This window comes from Sinocyclocheilus anshuiensis, unplaced genomic scaffold, assembly GCF_001515605.1.
Source record: "Sinocyclocheilus anshuiensis isolate Anshui unplaced genomic scaffold, SAMN03320099.WGS_v1.1 scaffold206, whole genome shotgun sequence".
NCBI classification, from domain to species: domain Eukaryota; kingdom Metazoa; phylum Chordata; class Actinopteri; order Cypriniformes; family Cyprinidae; genus Sinocyclocheilus; species Sinocyclocheilus anshuiensis.
In genome coordinates this window covers 1,815,899-1,837,714 of record NW_015542358.1, presented here as the reverse complement: position 1 = coordinate 1,837,714, position 21,816 = coordinate 1,815,899, and the positions used below count along the sequence as shown (strand labels likewise).

Genomic DNA, 21,816 nt, shown 5'->3' with positions numbered 1-21,816 from the left:
GACAGAAATTAAAGTCTCAGCATTCAAATTTGGTCAAGTTTATGATGAAATTCAAACAATTAATGTTCTTTCGATGCTTTTTAATTTGGCGGGACAGATCACTGTAGCCGGTTCTGGAAAACAAGAACAAATTAATTCTAAAGAGCATTTTGCTAAATATATTTTTCAACAATGAACTGGAGTAGAAACATAATTGTATAATTGAAATGTTAAAATAAAAACTGCATTTTGTGCAATTAAATGTTAATATCAGTTTTTATTTGAGTGATAATTATTTCTATCTATCTATCTATCTATCTATCTATCTATCTATCTATCTAAAATCCATAACAAACATTTGATATTAAAAGTATTACTTAAACACTTATTCATGCTTTTGCTCACAAATCATTAAAAGTATACATAATACAGATCATAATACAGTAACGCAATACGTGAGAATAAACAGGGGTTCAAAAGAACCATACAAACTGGACATGAATTGCGTTGAACTTTTTTTAAACTATAACTTTAGAAATTAGAAGCGCAAGCAATCCACAGCTGACTCTGTCAGTTCACTGATGCTATATCTATAACCTAAGCTTTTAAAATAAGAAATGATTGCTATTCTTGAAAACAGATACTATATCACACTATAAGAAGAAACACTGAAAATCAGATGTTACTTACTGGAGTGCCTTGCCCGGTGCTTGTTGGGCTTGTTGACCTCCCTCTCCGATTCGGAGTCCCACTCCTCTGAGGGAAGTCCAAAGGACACAGATGAGGAGGTGGGAGCTTCTTCAGTGTGCCCTCCTTCTTCCCCACCAGAATCCAACCGTTCACTGGCCTCTACCCCCTCCTTTCCTAAACTGCTTCCAGATGACTGCTGCACTGTCACCTCCACATGTCCTGTCAAAGCAGGGGGTTTGCTAACCAACACACCCCACTGACCAAGTGGTTGCCGGTCTCGACGGGGTATGTAGAGGGGGTTACCTGGAGTAAATGCGGTGGTGGTATAGTTGACGCTCTCATCCGTCTTTCTTTGATGGCTGTCTCCCACAACTCCACAAGCACTGCCTAATGCAGTACAGTATGGCTCCTCCAGGGTGGTCTTGGAGAGCGAGAGCTGCAATTCAACCACAGATCCTGGGGTTACATCCAAACTGGTGTCTCCACCACCCTGGGCATTGGTGCCTCTACTATTATTCCTAGAAGCAGGTATTTGAACTTGGGTCCGAACCAATCGAGTCCTCGCTGGACACTCTCCATCGCTGTCTGTCTCCCCATAATATGCTTCATCCTGGGACTCAGAGGTGTATAGTTCCTGTGGCTCGTGAGGCCTGGATGGAGAAGGGATCCGAAAAGTGGTACTAACCATTTCAAAGCTCTCTTGAGGTGGACTACAGCACCTAGAGGGAGGAGATCATGGTAAAATCACATTATTTGCAGTTAATCCGTCCATTTTAACACCAAGACTTCACCAAGCAAATCATTTATCGGAAATGAGAAAACTACCTCAGTTTTCAGTTACCATTGGGAGAATCACTATTTGACCATTTTATTTTTCTGTGAATCACATATTAATGTCTTATTAATCTAAATGAATCTTGGTAAGAGATTCGGTTTTTGATTGCACAGTGGGTGATTTAGTACGTGTTTAGTATTTCAAAGGTCAAGACAGGCATAAACAAGACATTTCATGAACTATACAATAAAAATGCAAATATCTGTACAGTTTAATGCATGCATCACAATATGTCGCATCTGGTCTAGAATGAGTGACAGAAGAGGAAGAGAACCTTTAACACTTCTAATATGAAATGAAAAAGCCATATAATTTTTTGCCTAAAAAACCTTATTGCACAAATCAACGATGTAATGCATTGAAGGTAAACATGCAACCAGAGTGCACCAAAGAACATTTGTCCAAGCAATAAAATACCTTTTGACAAGCAGCTGTAGACAGTCAGCTGAGGCCTCAATGAGATCAATAGCGTCTGAGAGACTGAGGTTTGAGCAAGGCTTTCCATTCACTGACACCAGCTCATCATTCTCACACAATCCAGCTATGGCAGCGGGACTACCGTCCTCTATCTATAAGATAGATAATAATCATGCATTCATTAAAGGGTAACTTGAGCAATTTAAAAAGACATCATTGAACATAAAAGTAAGGGTAGACATTGCAATGTATAAAAAAAGTGCTTTCCGTAAAAGTATCATAGTAGCTTAAGGGATAGTTCACCCCAAAAATGCACCCAAAATCATATACAAAGAGTTGATGAATAATCATAATTGTTGGGTGGAATATGATTTCATACACTAGAAAAGCTCAATTGACTCAAAAAAAAAAAAAAAAACTCAACTGACTTCCAGTGTTTTTATATACTGTGGAAGTCAATGGCTACCAGCAACTGTTTGTCTCCCAACATTCTTCAAAATATCTTCTTTTATGTTCAACGAAAGAAACAAACTCATGTAGGTTTGGAGCAACATGAGGGTGAATAAATGATGACAGAATTTACATTTTTGGGTGAACCATCCCTTTAATACAGATTACTGAAAAGAGGACAATACATTTGATAATAAATTAATACATTCTCAGAAAAAGAAAGGCAAAAGCATTTACACTGAAAAATCAATACTTTTTTGTAAAACACAGTGTGAACATATATAATACTGTACATGGATGAAAAAAGAACTATAAGCCCATCCTTGGTTCATGGACAGTGCATCTTAATTTAGACCAAGTGTCTCTAATTTACGCATCACAACAGCTGCATGTCAAACGACTAAACAGCCATTAGCCTCGCAAAGAGAAGCAGAGACACTTCAACATAAGATTTAATATCAGCCATCTGTAACTTTGAGGGCATCACAAATCAACTCTGCTATAAGGTCAAGTCATAAAGCAGAGCGATTGTTCGTTTAAGATTGCCGTGTAATTGTAGAGTCTCTCTGCTTGATTTAGCACATGGTATTATTGAAATTTGTATGCAGTAACACAAGATACAAGCTAGCAAGCGAACTGGAAATCTATATCGAACTGCAGATGAAATCTTTAAAGTGTCTTAATGGGAGGATTCATGAAAAAAAGTAACAAAGAATAATTCAGTCCTCAGATGACCTTGTTTATTTGGACAATTTCATTACAAGCCATTCCCAAGTATAATGGCAGCATTATGAGAGCAAATCTGCCAGTGATAAATACCTTCACCTAAAATAAACTTCTTAGATAAATCACCAGAGATCATGAAATTACGGATGTCATCTCATGCCTTCTGAGGTCATAACTTAAACTGGAGCAATTTCAATCAGGAATTGTGAGATTAGTTCCTCAGTATCGCAGCTCATGTACACACAGCTGCTCAAGCCAGACGGAAAATAACAAATTTGCATGTTTCATTTGTGTTGACAACCGAAAAGGCTGACCGAAACTTTACACAGTACAATGATGATTTTCTGTTGCAGATAATGTGTACTCTGTGCATTTCAAAAATGTGGGGTAATATGTTTTTCATGGATTTTCACAAATTGTTTTTCTAAAGAAACATAAAATATACAATTACTTTTTGATTTAGTTGAATTAGTTTGGCATTAACTGCATTTACTGTGATCGATACCTGGCGACAGTAAGCTCAATTCGGTCCAGAAATTTGGTCACAGCCCCTCTCCTAAATCTCTAGGAGAATTTGCTTTTCTAGTGCATGAAATCATATTCCAACCAACAATTATGATTATTCATAAGCTCTTTGTTCATCTGAATCCCACATAACTGGAATTGCAGAAAACTACTGTTTGACAATGGAAAATTGTGGGGAAAGGGATATATTTTAAAAATTTTATCATGTAAATAAGCTTTGTTACACCTCAAATGGTAAGCAAATTTACATTGATGTTAAATAGCATATATAGCTTATACGCATGCTGTTGACTGACGGTTCTTGGATCCAAGACAGTTGGCGTCTCCATCGACCCCAGGAGGTTAACAAAAGCTAACATTGTTGTAATATTGCCATCTGTTTACTGATGCCCAGGATCCAAGAACTGTCAGTCAACAGCATGCGTATGTAAGCTCTCTATACTATTTAACATCAATGTAAATTTCCTTACCATTTGAGGTGTAACATAAAGTTTATTTCGCACACTCCGAAGGCCACGCCTCCAAAGTGCACAAAGGACCTTCGTAGAATTTCCTAAATGCGGCACCAGGGGTTCCCGATTACCACTCTGTCGCATAGCAACTGTGCGAGAGGACAGCTGCCATCCTTACAGGACAGGTGAAGCCAGAATTGCTCATTTTTGTTTTTATGATTTACGTGATAATGGAGGAGACGGTGATGTACCTCAGGCTTAGCCAAGACCAAGGACAGGTAAGTTACACTGGTTTGCTGCGTCTTTAATTGCCGGATTACAACTTTAAATTCAGGTATTGGCTTGGGGCTTACTTGAATAATGTAATAATAATAATATGTATCAACATATAAAAAACTACAAAACACACACAGACATACCCACACACACAAACACACACACACACACACACACACACACACACATGTCTGATCAGCTATCCTTGTGGGGACTCTCCATAGGCGTAATGGTTTTTCTACTGTAAAGACCGTATATTCTATTGCCCTACACCAACTCTACCCCTAAACCTACCCCTCACAGGAAACTTTGTGCTATTTCAGATTTTCAATACACTCCATTCTGTGCGATTTATAACCGTTTTGAAAAGTGGGGACATGGGGTAATGTCCTGAAAAGTCACCTTCTCCTTGTAATACCGATGTCATACCTTTGTCATTATACGAATTTATGTCCTCATTTGTCACAAAAACGCGCACACACACACACACACACGTCTGGTTTGCTACCGATGTGGGACTCTCCATAGGTGTAATGATTTTTCTACTGTACAGACCGTATATTCTATCGCCCTACGCCAACCCTACACCTAAACCTACAACTTACAGGAAACTTTCTGCATTTTTAGATTGTCAAAAAACTTAATTCTGTGTGATTTATTAGCTTGTTTACCCATGGGGACCTCAATTTAGGTCCCCACCGTGACACGAGTCCCCATGAGTCTGTGTGTATTCAGGTTTAAGTCCCCACCAGAATAGAAAAACAGGTACACACACACACACACACACACACACACACTAAAAATCGACTTATTTAAAGCATATAAAAAAAATCCACTGTTTGAAAACACTTTGAACAATGGATATTTGCAAGGCCTGCTCCATAAAGCATCTTTAGAGGACAATATAGTTCCCATTAATTACCACTAGGGGGCAGTGTTCAGTCAATAATAGACACCCCATTCAAATACATTAATGTTATTCTTAGATGAAAAATAAACTACAATACAAAATATCTGACACTCACAAATGATCTGCAGAAAGTTTCTGTCTCCAGTGGCTTCTCTTCTCTTACTAAATATTTAGATAAAACTGTACGCCTACAAATATATGTCCAAACTGCACAGCACTGCCAAAGAGGAGAAAATTTTTCATGAACACACAGCTGGGCGTCTGCAGCTTTACAACACATTATGGTGTAAATATTGTAAACCGCACGCGCTGATATTTCCTATTTAAACTCATTATCAATCTGGCCTAAATACGGCTCCTCAAACTATTATGTTGCACATTAACAATCCTTAACCAAGCCTTATAAAGCCACTGGCATGATGCCCAGTTTAAAGGTGAAGTTTCTTTAATTGAATAAAACCATGGAGCTGTGGGATTGTTATGAAGCTGTAGAGGAGATGGAAGAGCTCTGGTCACCGTATAAGGGCTTTTCAGAGAGACAGAGCCTATATAATCGCTGCTCAGATGGACAAGAGCCGGCAGATTTGAACACAAACCTCATCCAAAAAAGGAGGGGAAAAACCATCTAGCATTCGTACTTGTGACCACAGTACATCTGATTTAAACTTTAGGGGTGACAATTAACAGGACATTTTATTTTGAATATTGTAATATTCACTCTTTGATGTTTTCTCCAATTTCGGATGAAGTTTGAATGCCTTACAGAATTCCAGCTGCTGCTTTTAACAGTGCATAAATGAATAACAACACTACATGTAGCAGATAAAAAAAGGCATACATCATTTAAACACCGAGCATATATTTTACTTTATGTAAGGACACAGCAGAAATGCAGCTCCAGCGTGTATGGTATTTGGCTAAATAAATACTATAGATCTAATTGTTTATGAGAATACACTGTAAAAAGTACAAATGTGCAGTTGGTCTTCTGTACAAAACAGTTTGCGTAAATGTGTTAAATGTGCACTTGTAGAGTTCTTCAAAACAGACACACACACACACACACACACACACACACACACACACACACACACACACACAAGACGATATTTTAAAGAATGTTGGTAACCAAAAAGTTGCTGGTAGCTATTGACTTATAGTATGGAAAATTAAAATATTATGAAAGTCAATTGGAACCAGAAACTGTTTGATTACACACATTTTTCACAATATCTTCTGTAAATATCTTCATTTATCAAAATATCTGTGCTCTACAGAAAAAAGTAAATAATGACAAAACTTTCATTTTTGGATGAACTATCCCTTTGAGAGGGACAAAAAAACAAAAGTTCAGCTAACTGCATATAATATAAAATTGCATGTGCTTTTTTATTATGTTAGTCAACACATCAAAATAAGTGCACTTCTTTAAGGATTAACAAAAATGTCAAGATCAAGAAAAGATCAAGGTAGGCATTATTACAAAGTGCACTTTTAAGAAACCGTAGTTGTTTAAGTGACATTTTATTTCATTAATATTGTATTATCTGCAAGTGCAGTTTTGTTTAAATACTTTGAAGGCATGAAGTACACTACATGTGCACATTGAGTACAATTAAGTGCACTTATTTTTTACAAGGGACATGAAACACATTTTAGGTCATCTGACATTTTTTATTTATTTTTTTATTAGCATAAGGAGATTTACAATGTGAGGAAATCCTTTGTTATCAACACAATACATTTTATTAACATTGCAAACACTGTGCTTATACAGTTGCAATACATACTGTACTAAAAGAGTAAAATGTGCTTAAAGAGCCAAAATGTTATTTAATTAGTCAGTTCATGCAAGTGAAAAGGGTGAGTGTGTAAAGCTTGAAAAATAAATTTTGAAACCATAAGCATGCGTTATTCAACACTTTGATTTTCTTTTGTTTGAAAGCAAGGCTGATTGCATTATAGGGCATTTGTTTCTTGGACATTGTGATCAAACATTATTTGGCACGAAAAAGTGAATTTTAAATGTAACATTTTGGAAGAGAAAGTCAAAAGCACAGTTAGTTTTGTTCCCATAACCAAAATATGTAGTAAATGCAGCGTGCTGGAAAGTTCTCTCGGCTACTTCTTCCTCCTACAGCTTAAAGCAATTATCTCTCACTGTTTCCAACAGACATTTCAGGTAAAATGAACCATGATGGTCTAAAGACTGTCAGATTCCCATTGTTAAATATACATTAGCTGTAAATGGTGGACTTTCATATGAGAGTTGGGTAGCAGTTTACCGCAGCTCACAGGAGTGATTCCAGCTGTAATGTTGATAGCTAAATGACTTCAGGTTAAGCATAACTCCTTACTACAGATTGCTGGACGCCTTCCATCGGTCTAACGGTTCATTATGAAAATGTTTTTGTACGTGCATGTTGAAAGGAGACTGTAGCAATCTGTACTTTTAAGGAACTCACACTGGGCCCTTTGTATAAGCCAAAAGATCTATGGTGTGCTCTAACTGTACGGCAGAATAAAAAAGCAGACCATTAGCAAACTAAAGACTTTTACCATTATAAATGCACATTATATATGAGAATGAAATATAAACATAACATACATGAATGCATAATATCCTTGTGAAAAAGCAATGTGCTTTTTAGCACTGAATGTGCACTTGCAGTGTATTTAAAATCTTAATAGTACATATTTTTAAAAATCTGTATTTGCAGATAATGTAATATTGCTTAAATAAAAGGCCACTTAAGTGCACTTCAAGAAAGACATTTTATGACTGTTTCTTGACACACTTGTAGACTTTTAAAAAGTTTTTTTTTTTAAGGTACATTTAAAAAAATAGATTTTCTTAATAACATTCTGTTGTGCTTTAAAGAAGTTCACTTTTATGTGTTGACTAACATACGAAAGCACATGTAAAGATAAAGTATGTTAAATGTACTAAACATCATTGCAAATTGCAAATACATTTAAATAAATAACATACAAGTTCTCATAGAAATGAGATTAAAGTCATTTTAATTTACCATAAATGCTTGTCAGTACATTCGGCAATCCAAACGCAATAGAACTAAAATGAAATTACATATAAAGATGCACTTAAGTTCTACTTAAGTGGGTAAAAGCACTCAAAAGTTAATTTAATTGAATTTAATATACACTTAAACCATAATACATTTACATTTAATTAAAATTGGATCATGCAATTCTTTTAAAGTATATTATTTCCATAATAATTACTCTCTTTAAGTACTGAACACCATGACCTCCATTATGTATCACACTAAACAGATATTCATCATGAACAGTATTTCTCAGCTTCATGTCATGTTAGTTTTTCGGCATGTTTCTCTGCCGAGTTTGCTCTTAGTTGAGTCAGGTAAAAGTTATGTCTTCCAGATGACTTAGAGGAGCACGGGGTCACTCCACGAAGATGGAAGGACGTATCTCTCTCATGACAGCACAGGCAAATATTTGACCGCTCAGCTAAAGGTGTGAGCTTGCATATGTCTCATGTAAGCGTCAAGTCAGAAACTATACAGATCTAACAGAAAATGATCTCAGCACTCCAACAGGAAAAAACAAACAAACATTGCTATCAGGATTAATATTACGTAGTTATATATAATATTGGATTACTATTAATTAGGTTATTACTAACAAAATAGTTCACCTAAAAATGAAAATTTGCAGAACATTTGCTCACCCTCAGGCCATCCAAGATGGAGAAATGTAGCATTGCTTCACTTGCTCACCAATGGATCCTCTGCAGTGAATGGGTGCCGTCAGAATGAGAGTCCAAAAAGCTGATAAAAACATCACAGTAATCCACAAGTAATCGACATCACTCCAGTCCATCAGTTAGTGTCATGTGATGTAAAAAGCTGTATGTATAAGAAATAACTTTATCATTAAGATGTTTTTAGCTTCAAACCATTTCTTCTGGTTAAAACACGAGTCCATATTACTCCAGAAAAAAACAACAAAAAAAAAACTCATCTAGCTGAATCAGAAATATGCACAGATCAAGCACCGTTCACAAGTGAAAAAATATAAAATAAAAAACACTTCTACACAAATATGTGGGCGGATTTTGATTTGAGAGGACAACAGGAGATGAACTTTTTCACAAGAGGAAGCATCATTATGGATTATGGACTGTTGGTCAGAAGCAACAGTTTAAAGTTAAAAACGTCTTGATGGATTTGTTTCTTGTAAACATGCAGCTTTTCTCTTCTCAAGACATTAACTGATGGACTGGAGTGGTGTGGATTACTTGTGGATTATTGTGATGTTTTTATCAGCTGTTTCGGACTCTCATTCTGACGGCACCCATTCACTGCAGAGCATCCATTGGTGAACAAGTGTTGGAATGATACATTTCTCCAAATCTGAGGAAGAAACAAACTCATCTACATCTTGGATTACCTGAGGGTGAGTACATTTTCAGCAAATGTTTAGTTTTGATCAAACTATTCCTTTAATGTTAATGAAAATAATACTCGTTATTTATAATTCTGCTGTTACAAGAAAAGTTAAATTACAGTATTTTTCTGAAGCGGTTATACTGTACGTCCCCTGCTGGTCAACAGTGGAATATCAGTTTTTCTGAAACTCACTGTGGTGACAATGACATCCTGACAGCTACACTGGAATGATTGATGGGGAAGTGATGTGATAGATGAGCATGATTTATTAAAACAAGGACCATATTAATCAAATGAGAAGAAAATAAAATATACACAAACACCAACAGATCTTTATCCATCCCAAGTGAATTTTAGAGTGCATCTGTTTAGAAGTTATTTAGCAGCATGTATGCTTCTTGTTTAATTATGCAGTCCTGATACATATATAATATACAGTATATATATATATATATATAAAACAGCCAGATGAAAGTCTTAGATGAGTCAAGGCTCTGTGGGTACACTGCATTACTCCAGTAGTGTTGTATTTTAAAGGTAGACTTTTCAAATTATAATGACACCAAAAACAGAAGCTTACTTTGCTGGTTATAGTTTTATGAGGGTTAAACTTTAGTGCACTGTAATATCATTACAAAAAGTCAAAGTTTGCCAATTAGGAGTTTGCCAAAGCTAAAGTCTATAAGCCATTATAAGGACTGAAACCTTACTAATGGCTATTAAAGTTTTACCGAATTGTAAAATACGACTACATTTTGTGAATAACACTTTATGGAGCTACAAATAAATGAGTTTTTCAGCTGAGAATGACATTATTGCTTAACTACCTGCACACTGGCCAGGAACACATATTTCATGCAATATGCCCACCAGGTGACTTCAGACTCATGTCTAGTCTATTATTGTTGATTTGTTGGTCAGTTCAACTGATTAGTACGTACATACTTACCATACATATTTACCAGAGCATTACTTGCAACCTGTGTAACACATCTATTCATATGTGAAGGGGTACTGTAAAAAAAAAAAAGTTGTAAACAAAACAAAGATTATTTTATTATGTTTTACAAGAAAATACGATTTCATTCTTGAAATTTTCATGTTTAATGCAATGTGTTACTTGCAGTTCCTTGTGATGTCCTGTGACGTTTACTAGCAATTTCTGAGTGAAAATTGTTTCGAAGGAAATCCTACACCAATTTATTATTATTTATGTTATTATTATTATTATTATTATTATTATTATTATCATCAGTGTAAGTTAAGGTCCTCTAATCTGTGTGGCTTTCCAATGATATTTAATAAAATAGCATTTGTAATGTTCCAGGCAAATAAAAAGAAAGAAAGAAAGAAAGAAAGAAAGAAAGAAAGAAGAAATATATAAAATGATAAAACAACAACAACAAAATCAGTAAATCAATCAATCAATCAATCAATCAATCAATAAATAAATAAATTAAAATTCTATAAAATCAGCACAAATCTGTTAATTGTGAGAACAATTAAATTTAATCATTTAAAAAGTTAGAACATGGTTAAAAAATGGCTAGCTGTGGACCAAGAAAAATTGTCCGAGATGAAAATGAAAATTCTATGATATGAAAATTCTGTCATTACACTCAGCCTCCACTTGAATGGAAATCCACCAAATGAATGGAAATTCAATATACAATTAAAATGCATAATCTTAAATATTAGGCCTAAATAGTTTAGTGTGAGTAATTGAGCATAGTGGAAACAGTGTGGGTTTTTAAAAATCTCTTTCTGCAAGCGATCCATTTACCACTGAGCATAGAAACAGATATGGAAAACTCCCACTAAATTCGGAATCGCAGACATGCTAATATTCAGTACAACAGCCCTCCTGCTAGCGCTATATTGCTTAAACATTTTACCCTCTTTTTAAATACCATATTTCATAGCCATTAAGAGCTTTTAAATGTGTTAAGCTGTTACATAAACAAAGCATTTAAGTATAAACACATGTCTCATGGGGTCAGAGACTGTGTTGACGGTGGTGCTGATTATTGCCATATAAATATTCCATATAAATCATTATGAATACAACTTCAAGCATTCAAAATATGCGCATGTTCTAAGCTGACACTCGCAAAACTTGCTGATATAAGAAGTTTTAGTAATTCGCACGTTATCCCTAAATCAATGTTTCCTCTACAGTTAAAGATCAACTAATAATTCCAGCCGCTGGAAACTAACAGTTTAGATTCTTCTTGATATCTAGTGATGACAGATCGCCTGAACTTGGCCAACAAACTTTGTTAGCTTTGCTGTGACCATATAAGGACCCTTGCTCAAGCAGAGCCTGCACAGCACAGATCTGCCTGTAAAATTCAGCTAAAGAAAAACAACTTTGCCAGTGAACATTTATCAAAACAACAGGCCAATCTGAACTCCGCGGGTGGCCCCTAAGACATGTTGTCATTATGCAAGAATCCAACTCAACGTTCGTTTACAACATTGCCCAAGTGTCCAGCAAAGACAGTTAACCGTCGTTATTTAACTGTATAAGAGAACTACATTTATAAAAAACCTCAAGTTTTGCCAATATAGGCCCAGCTTTGTGGTTACAATTATCATGCACATGTAAACTCAAATGAACATTAAACCCACCTTTGTCTAAGAACAAAACTTTCAAGATGCCTACATGTAACAAACTCAAGAAAACTTGAAATGAGCTGCTTAAGCCAGCCTAAGATGAGTTCCTGGTTGAATCTGATCCAAGCTGGTGTTTATCTGATAAACCATTTGGCAGTTTGACCAGCTAAAAAAAGTGCCTAAAGACCAGAAAACCAGCAGGGTCCTTTGAAAGTGCGTTTGTGTGTTTCGTTATAAAACTCAAACAATAAAACTAATTTTAGAAAGAGCCATAATGAAAGAACAGAAAGCAATGGATATTCATCCTCGTCACCAGGTACTATAAACTGCGTTATTGTTGAATCTTCATCAGTGGTCTCACCTCAAGCAGCTGGATTGGATGTTGAGGGTCTTGAGCGCTCTGGCTGAGTCTGAATCTCCAGGGTGCACCGCCGCGCAGCGTCACACACGCAAACTCGCCCGTGCCCATCCTCCTGCGGCTGTCCTCCAGTCTGAGAGAAGTCAAGCTTCTTCTGCGATAGCTGAGGCTGCCTTCGGTGGGTGTAAAGCCACAACAGCTGGAGTCCGGCCCTCTTTTCGGCGTCATTCTTCAGAGACCATCCTGAGGAGAGTAACTGTTCTTTACTCAGGATTAACCCTCAAGCATCCTTTGGGACCAATTTGGGCAAAATAATTTTATTTAAAAAAAAAAAAAAGTTTCCTTAATCTGAGGTGTACAAGACGTGGCTACTTTTCCTAAGTTTGCCACCTGAACACACACACACACACACACACACACAAAATGAACTCGATTCAACAAAGTTAAGTGGTTGAATAAAAAACAAAAACCTCCTTAATTTGTCCTTCATGGACAAAAGTGGGCACCCATAGGAAATGAATGGGAAATACTGTAATTCAGAGCATTTTTTTTACACGCACACACGTTGTGTTTCCATGTTTTATGGGGACATTCCATAGGAGTAATAGTTTTTATACTGTACAAACTGTATTTTCTATCGCCCTACAGCAACCCTACACCTAAACCTACACCTAAACCTACCCCTTACAGGAGACTTTCTGCATTTTTAGATTTTCTAAAAACTTCATTCTGTATGATGTATAATCTTGTAATCTTATAATCTTGTTTCCTCATGGGCACCTAAAAATGTCCCCACAAGGTCACAATTTACTGGTATTACTATCCTTGTGGGGTCAATTGGTCCCCATAACGTGATAAATACCAGGTACACACACACACACACACACACACACACACTTCAAAGTCAGGAGTACTACAGCCATAGTGGTTATTGATATTTTTTGATATTTTGATATTTTTATGCCATTATATGTCACCAAAGTCTCCAAATTTTTAGGTTTCGGCTGTTTTTTTTTTTTACGGAAGTAAAAGAAATATTAAATATAACAAAAATAAGCATATTTTAGATAAAAATATGCTACTTTTAGAGGGAATTAAATTTAAAAAACACCAACAAAAAAAATATGCTTCAAAAATATGCTTCAAAAGACATACTTACAGTACAAATGCAACTAAAATGTAATTACATTTCTATTAGGGAGTTTAGAGTAGCCTACTTTTTTGATCCATTTCGGTATGACCTAAGTATATATTTATCTTTTTTACAGACTTTGATATTAATATGTAATTTCAGAATTAGTTCTATTGTCTTTTAAATATGGTTAAAGTGCACTGCTGAGTGTAGGCTTACTGACAAAAAAAAAAAAAAAAGAAAAAATATATACAAATAAATAATAATAATAAAAAAAGTGACTATGAAGTTTTTTTTTGTTCAAAACTGTCTAAAATTTAGATTTATTTATTAATTTGTTTGTTTGTGGAACTCTGTCCTCAGATAAAATAAAATAAAATAAAATAAATTAAATTAAATTAAATTAAATTAAATTAAATTAAATTAAATTAAATTAAATTAAATTAAATTAAAGGCAAACTGTTCTTAGGACAAGTTGGGACATATATGTTGGTCAAACTAATAATTCATGTTAGCTTTTCCACTTTTGTTGTTTCATGAATTGTTTTGTTTTTTAAAGATTGCTGAAAAGCCTATAGTATATACTATATGTTTTTTTTTGTGGTGTTTGGCTTAGTGTTATGTTAGAATCATTATTATACTCTTATACCTTTTGTTCTTTAATATTTTGAATTGTTTTTAGCTTTATTTTTTGTTTTTCATTTAAATGTTAAGTTTTGAAAATTTGTTGTATGCATTTGTCGTTTTTATTTAATTTCTTTATTTTTAAAATGTGTATAGGTAGTATTTATAAAGTTTTAGCTTTAAGTTTTGGATCTGTTTTTAGTTGTTTTAATACTACAATTGATTGCTTTTGTTGTCATCATTTGTAAGTCGCTTTGGATAAAAGCGTCTGCTAAATGACTAAATAAAAATAAAATATACTATAATGCATCTTAAATACAAATGTTTTTGGAACAAATGTTTTCTAACTATTTCATATTTACACGATACAGTTTTTACACTATAAGTCAGTTAACAGCTTGTTTCCATTGTGACTATGGACAGCATATCCCACTACACTTTTAGTGAAGTCAGTTATTAAAGTCTCACAGAACTAGAGCCAAAGGAGTGTCACTGTTAAGCAAGATGTTCATTAGCAAAATCAGATTAAATCAATCAGAGGGGCAAGGCCAGAATATTTAACATGCCTAATGCCACTGTTCATATATCTAGGAGGTAATAAAGATGAGCACTAATATAGCCTACTTATTATACTGCAGTATAATAAACTTGACAGATCAAGCTGGACTAAAGCGACTGAAGACGAGTCAGAATCAAAGACCAACAGAGAAAGAGTACTGCTTTAGAAGCACTTCAGAAAATGTAGATTCAAAGCACCATGAAGCCAAAAGAGTTACAGACTTTGCATATCTTATAATACAAGATATCCGTGTAAATAATAAGTGTGCTAAATTGTAGGCCTATTTAATGTGCACTTGTAGTGCATTTCAAATCTTAAACGTATACAACTATCTTATGTACTTGCAAATAATATAACAAGGAAATAAAAGTCCACTTATGTGTATTACTTTCGAGTAATTTTTAAATAAAATGTACATACATTACACTTAAACTCATTGTTTTAATAATCATTTGTCATGCTTTAAACAAATACACATTAACTGATGTGTTGCTTTACATACTAAAGCACATGTAAAGTGCCTGATTATAATTTGAATTACATAAAGTAAAAAAAATTAAAAAGTGCTAAATCGCAACTCCCTCATTACAAATATTTTTTAACTACATGACATACATGTTTCAATAGAACTTATATTAAATTATATTTTAGTTTACCACCAATACATTCAGCAGTACAATTTAACAATCATTTCAAACAGAAGTAATTGTGAAAAAAGATGTACTTAAGTCGGTCAAAAAAGTACTCTAAAGTACTTTGCAATGTCTTCAGAATCCCTCACAAAATACAAAGTGTTATAACTGTAACATAGCCTATAATGTTTTTCCATTGTGACTTGGATGCTGGATGATGCAATACATTGTGCACAAGACCAAAGAACAGAGAAATATGCGCATGATGAGCAATCTTGAATAATATTATCACGTTTTGTTAATTTGCATGACTTTTCTATTCAAGAAGCACCCACAGATCAGAACGAGCTATGTGCCGCTTCTCTGTGAAGGCCAGCCCAGAATGGAGTTTGCAGGCTGCGCACATCTGTCTCCCCATCGGTATGCGCATGCGCAGAGGCGGCTGCTTTGTGACGCTCCGTGACACCGGCGCTGTATTGGAGTTTGACGTGGCACTCTCCGCACGCGATTCAACATCAGCAGAGGAAAGGACGCAGCTCATCATTCTCCTTCAGGTGAGTCTCTATTCTGTTGTTATGTACTAGTAAACTAACAAACTAAAGATGGTTTTTGAAAGACAACCTTATTTTGACCGTAGTCTCTAAGCATCATTATTCATATAACGTTACTGTATATATATATTTTTGTAAGTTTGTACAGTATGCCAGTTTCCGTCTCCAGCAGAAAATATTTCGTAACTTTGTATCACTGACAGCTGATCCACGCGCATTATTATCAGCATATCGATTCTGTCCATTACATGCGCTGAAGTCTATCAATATGGACTTTATTCAGTAAAGTGAAACATTGCAGGTCTGTCATAACGGTCTTTGACGTGGCAGTTCAGGGCAGTGGCGACTGATACTGTACATTTACGCATAGCATCTCTACTCTGAATATCGTGTGTGTTAACTGATTAAATATGATCTTACCCTGACAATTACTAAAGGCCTCGTGCAGAGACATTATGTCTCTGACAGGCCAATCATTTTAGAGAAAGAGCAGCCCAGTGTTCAATTTAGAGGATTTGTATTTAATAAACCGGAGGACATTGCTTTGTATTTTTTGCTTTGAGTTGTTTTCAAGCTCTGCTGTGTGAAAACATGCAGTAGGGATAGTTAGTTTATTTGTATAAGAAGTTTATTGAAACTAGGCATACTTTAGGCCTATAATTAAAGGGTTAGTTCACCCAAAAATGAAAATTAGCCCATAGTGCTGGTATAGCTAAAACAACCGCATAGCCGCTCTTTAGTGTAGATGCATGTAGATTTTATCAGACGATACCGCGATTATAAACCTCCAATCACCTGTGTGCAGAATAGGATTGGAGAGATGGAAAAGGAGAAAAACACGAGAGCTATTTATAGCCTACTAAACATCGATGCGTTTTTGTAAGAAAGATATCCATATTCAAAATGTAATAATCACTTTAATGTAGCTTGCGCTCACAGTTGTAAAGGGAAGCAGTTCCGGGCGGATGATGTATGGAGGTCGGCTTTGTGCATGCGCTGCTCAGAAGTGCATGCAACACCCACTGAGTGCCATGAAACAGCTTGAAAGATCAAAGACAATTTTTTATATAACTCCAACTGGATTCGTCTGAAAGAAGAAAGTCATATACACCTAGGATGACTTGAGGGTAAGTAATTTATGGGCTAATTTTCTTTTTTGGGTGAAGTAACCCTTTAATTGTAAAAATGTTAGTTATTTTAATGCAGGACATATAAAGTGCTACAGTAAAAACCTATTAATTGATCTGCTGCAATGGTAAAGCAATATTCTATTTTAGGAAAGCATAATTGTCGTTTTACTGATTTATTTATAATAAACACAAAGTATGAATCACTGTTTAGTTTATGGGAAATTCCCTGCATGATCATCATTCTTGTTTTTGTTATCAGTTATGTACAGTGGAGTGTTTTATGTTGCATTTTATGTAGGCCTAATGATTTCATTTTATATATTTATGACACTGTTTTGTTGTTTTAGGGCATTTTTGATTAACTTTAAATCATCATCTGACGTTTGTAGTGGGAATATTAATAGCAGTACATTTTACAGAGTTTAATAGCTCAAATCGGTTGGTAAATAAACATTACATGATGTAAAGACATATACAGTAAGGAACTTTAAATTAAACAGATGCCATAAAGATGTCCATTTCAGTGCATTGCCATGACCTTATTATTTATGGTGAAGTTATAAAATTAATTAATTGAAAGTCTGAATACAATAGTCAAACCATTATATTCACATTTTTCATGTACCGGTATGTATTCTTGGCCGATTGTGTTATCATAAACTCCTCTTATCTCAGTCTAGTGACAAAGTTCCTGATCACACATGCTTAGGGTTGAGGTAATCATATCAGGTAAAGTCTAAACTGTAGAAAACATTTCATTATCTCATAATTTTACAACAATCTGCTTCTGGGGTTCATTCACTCTACAACTTTTTAAAAAGTGCACTTTGTAATTAAAATGTAAAATCATTATGTTTTAATAATCTTTTGTCATGCTTACAAAAGTAACACCTATTTTGATGTGTACTAAATACTAAATATACTAAATTGCAACTTAAATTGTAATTACAAAGTTGGTGTTACAAGTATATACTTAAACACGTGGCATAGAAGTGTCTATAGAAATGACATTAAAGTATATTTTAGTTTACCATAAATGCTTGTTAATAAATTCAGCAGTACTTCACCAAAAAAAAAAACATATTTCAAAGACAATAGAAGTAATTGTGAATTTACATAAAAAGATCAAGTCCTACTTCAGTGGATAAATTGCACTTTAAAGTTCATCTAATTGCATTTAATATACATTTAAATCATAATACATTTTCATTTAATTGCAATTAACATGCAATTAAGTGCCCGAAAACATTACATTCAGTTAGCACTTAGGCATATTCTTTCCACAATTTAGTACTCTTTTTCAAAGTATGCTAAAGTGTACTTCTTTTTACACAATGGTTAGTAATGGGCCGAATGCAACAGATAGATTAGAAGTTTTATGACTTCAAAATTAAAAGTTTATGTGTATTTCTGTTTTAAACCCGCAAAACGAATGAATTTTGATAGAAACGTCAAATTGCACATATAAAGTAGTTCTAATTCACCCCCTTTCTTCTATTCCAGGTCACCTTTTTTTTTGTCCCAGACTGGAATGAAAGAGGTATAACAGTAGGATGAGTCAGCAAGGTTATGTTGCCACCCCTCCATACTCCCAGGCCCAGGCTGGAATGGTGGGATACTCTGCAGGTTTTGGGAACCCCCCACCTCAGTCGCATTATGGCATGTATGGATCTCCGCCACAGGGCTACTCTGCTCCTCCGACAGGTAAAGTGAATCTTCTTTTGTTGAGTTCTGTTCTGAAACTGGCAAGTTTCATCTTGTCCCTATGATATAGGAGTCTCAGCACCACCTCAGCTTAAATAAATAAACAGGGTCAACCCTTTATGAAACATCTCGGTTACCCTCGGTTTAACGGAGATGTTATGTCGTGACGACATTGGGGGGGGGGAAGCCCCGATCTGCTCTGACTAATGAATTTTGGCTAGTGGATTTTGCATACCTGAGCCACTCCCCGTGCATGCGCATATAAATAGGCGACAGGTGCATCCACTCATCAGGTTTTACGCTGAGGAGCCGAGAACGTGTCCCTGGCAACTGCAAATGTTGACAAGCAGCCGCGTGTCAGACAAATGCTACGCAAAGGTCATAACCTTCCCAATGCCCCAGCGCAAATTCGCTGACCTTGTGAGTGAAACGTGAGAGCAGGCCGGCCCGAACACAAGGCACTCTGCGCTCACCGAAAATGCTTGGAAGTCCCCGACCCTCTTGATGGAAGTGAGCATGGTCAGGAGCGCTGTCTTAGCATGAATGAATGAATGATGCATTTATATAGCGCATTATTGTGTATTGCTGTACATCCAAAGCACTTTACAATCATGTGGGAGGGGTCTCTCCTCAACCACCACCAGTGTGCAGCATCCACCTGGATGATGCGACGGCAGCCACAGTACAACGGCGCCAGTGTGCTCATAGAGCCATAGAGTCATAGAGCCAGTCAAGTGGTTGGGGATTATTAGGAGGCCAAGATTGACAAGGGCCAGTGGCGGCAATTTGGCCAGGACACCGTGGTTACACCCCTACTCTTTACGAGATGTGCCATGGGATTCTTTTTTAAATTAACTACAGAGAATCAGGACCTCGGTTTAGCGTCTCATCCGAAGGATGGTGCTTTTTGACAGTATAGTGTCCCCATCACTATGCTGGGGCGTTAGGACCCACACATACCACAGGATGAGCACCCCCTGCTGGCCTTACTAACACCTCTTCCAACAGCAACCTAGTTTTCCCAGGAGGTCTCCAGGTACTGACCAGGCTAAACCCTGCTTAGCTTCAGTGGGCAACCAGTCTTGGGTTGCAGGGTGATATGGCTGTGGCAACTGTTAGCAGACAGGAACTTAAGCTGAACTGAGTCCAGCGGCTCAAAGGGATCCCTCTGACGGCCAGCCAGGACAGTAGAGAGATCCCATGGGGGGCACCAGGGGTGGCCTAGGAGGATTTAACCTTCTGGCACTCCTCAGGAACTTGACGATGAGATCGTGCTTTCCTGCAAGAAAGAAAGCACTACTCCAATCGTGGATCTTCGGGGGTCTTCTCGGCGAGAAGAACACCAGTTCACGAACAGACTCCACTTCAGAGCATAGGCTTGCCTCGTCGAGGAAGCTCTAGCCTGAGTGAACGTGTTTACCACTGCCGGTGGCAGATCACTTATGTCTGCCACGTCCCGTCCAGGAGCCACATGTGGAGGTCCCGGAGATCTGGACGCGGGTGCCATATGGTGCCGAGCCCCTGAGAAAGGGGGCTGTCGTGAGGACCATGAGTTCCGAAAACCAGGTCCGGGTGGGCCAGTACGGCGCAATCAGCAAAGACCTGTTCCTTGTCCTCTCTGACCTTGCACAGTGTCTGTGCGAGAAGGCTCACTGGGGGAAACGAATACTTGCGTAGAGCCCGAGGCCAGCTGTGGGCCTCGGTCAGGGAGTAATACAGATGGCAGTGGGAGGACTTGCGGGAAGCAAACAGGTCTACCTGGGCTTCCCCGAATCGACTCCAGATCAGCTGGACTGTCTCGGGATTGAGTCGCAATTCCCTGGGGAACATGAGCTGTCGTGAGAGCACGTCGGCTGCACGATTGAGTTCCCCCGAAATGTGGACGGCACGCAGCGACTTGAGCAGCATCTGACTCCAGAGGAGGAGATGACGGGCGAGCTGTGACATGCGACGTGAACGTAGACCTCCCTGCTGGTTGATGTACGACACGGCCGCAGTGTTGTCTGTGCAGACCAACACGTGCTTGTCCTGTAGCAGTGGCCGGAACTACCATAAGGCAAGATGCACTGCCAACAGCTCTAGGCAGTTGATGTGCCAAAGCAGTCGAGGTCCCGTCCAGAGCCCCGAGGCTGCCTGCCCATTGCATGGAAGAATCGAGACATGAAAGTAAGCATCCTTCAGGTCGACCGCTGCAAACCAATCCTGGGGCTGGATGCATCTGATGATGCGCTTCTGCATCAACATCTTGAACAAAAGCTTGTGAAGGGCCCGATTTAAGACCCGCAGATCCAGGATTGGCCGAAGGCCACCGCCTTTCATGGGCACGATGAAGTAAGGGCTGTAAAACCCTGACTTAATTTTGGCTGGAGGGACAGGCTCGATTGCATCCTTCGCCAGGAGGACAGCAATCTCGTCATGCAGGACAGGGGCATTTCGGGCTGCCACCGAAGTCTCGAGAATGCCGCTAAACCTGGGAGATCGCCTGGCAAACTGAATCGCGTTATACGAGTGGCACCAAAGGGACAATCGACGCACCCGTGGTGGGAAGTCGTGCTGGATGGCACAGAAGGCATCACATCCTGGCTCATCACAGCAGGACTCCCCGTGTCCCCGGAGGGACTGGCCAGAGATGTGTGGGGAGGCAACGCGTCCCCGAGCTGCGATCTCTTGGGCGCTGTCGATAGGGGGCATCGTGGGCGAGAGTGAGGAGACAGTGCATCGCTCAATGTCAGCCCACTTGCCTGATAACCCAGAGGAAAAGGAAACTGCTTTTCTCAGCACGGGCCAGAGGTGCTCTCGAGAACGCGGGGGGGGGCC

The 21,816-nt window shown here is 37.5% G+C and overlaps 2 protein-coding genes across 3 annotated transcripts in view; one reads left to right on the top strand and one right to left on the bottom strand.

The window, feature by feature from the left end:
* synpo2a (synaptopodin 2a) overlaps positions 1-12,793 on the bottom strand; it is a 19,840-nt gene extending 7,047 nt beyond the window's left edge. The window contains exons 1-3 of the mRNA XM_016490670.1: positions 12,671-12,793; positions 1,922-2,073; positions 670-1,388 (exon numbers count right to left, since the gene is read on the bottom strand). Of these exons, the coding sequence (XP_016346156.1) occupies positions 670-1,388; positions 1,922-2,073; positions 12,671-12,778 (979 nt within the window). The 5' untranslated portion in view covers positions 12,779-12,793. The remainder of the gene's footprint in view (positions 1-669; positions 1,389-1,921; positions 2,074-12,670) is intronic.
* Positions 12,794-16,079: 3,286 nt separating this feature from the next.
* sec24d (SEC24 homolog D, COPII coat complex component) overlaps positions 16,080-21,816 on the top strand; it is a 35,027-nt gene continuing 29,290 nt past the window's right edge. For both annotated transcript variants that reach the window (XM_016490669.1, XM_016490668.1), the window contains exons 1-2: positions 16,080-16,168; positions 18,799-18,999. In XM_016490669.1, coding sequence (XP_016346155.1) covers positions 18,849-18,999 — 151 coding nt within the window. In that variant the 5' untranslated portion in view covers positions 16,080-16,168; positions 18,799-18,848. The remainder of the gene's footprint in view (positions 16,169-18,798; positions 19,000-21,816) is intronic.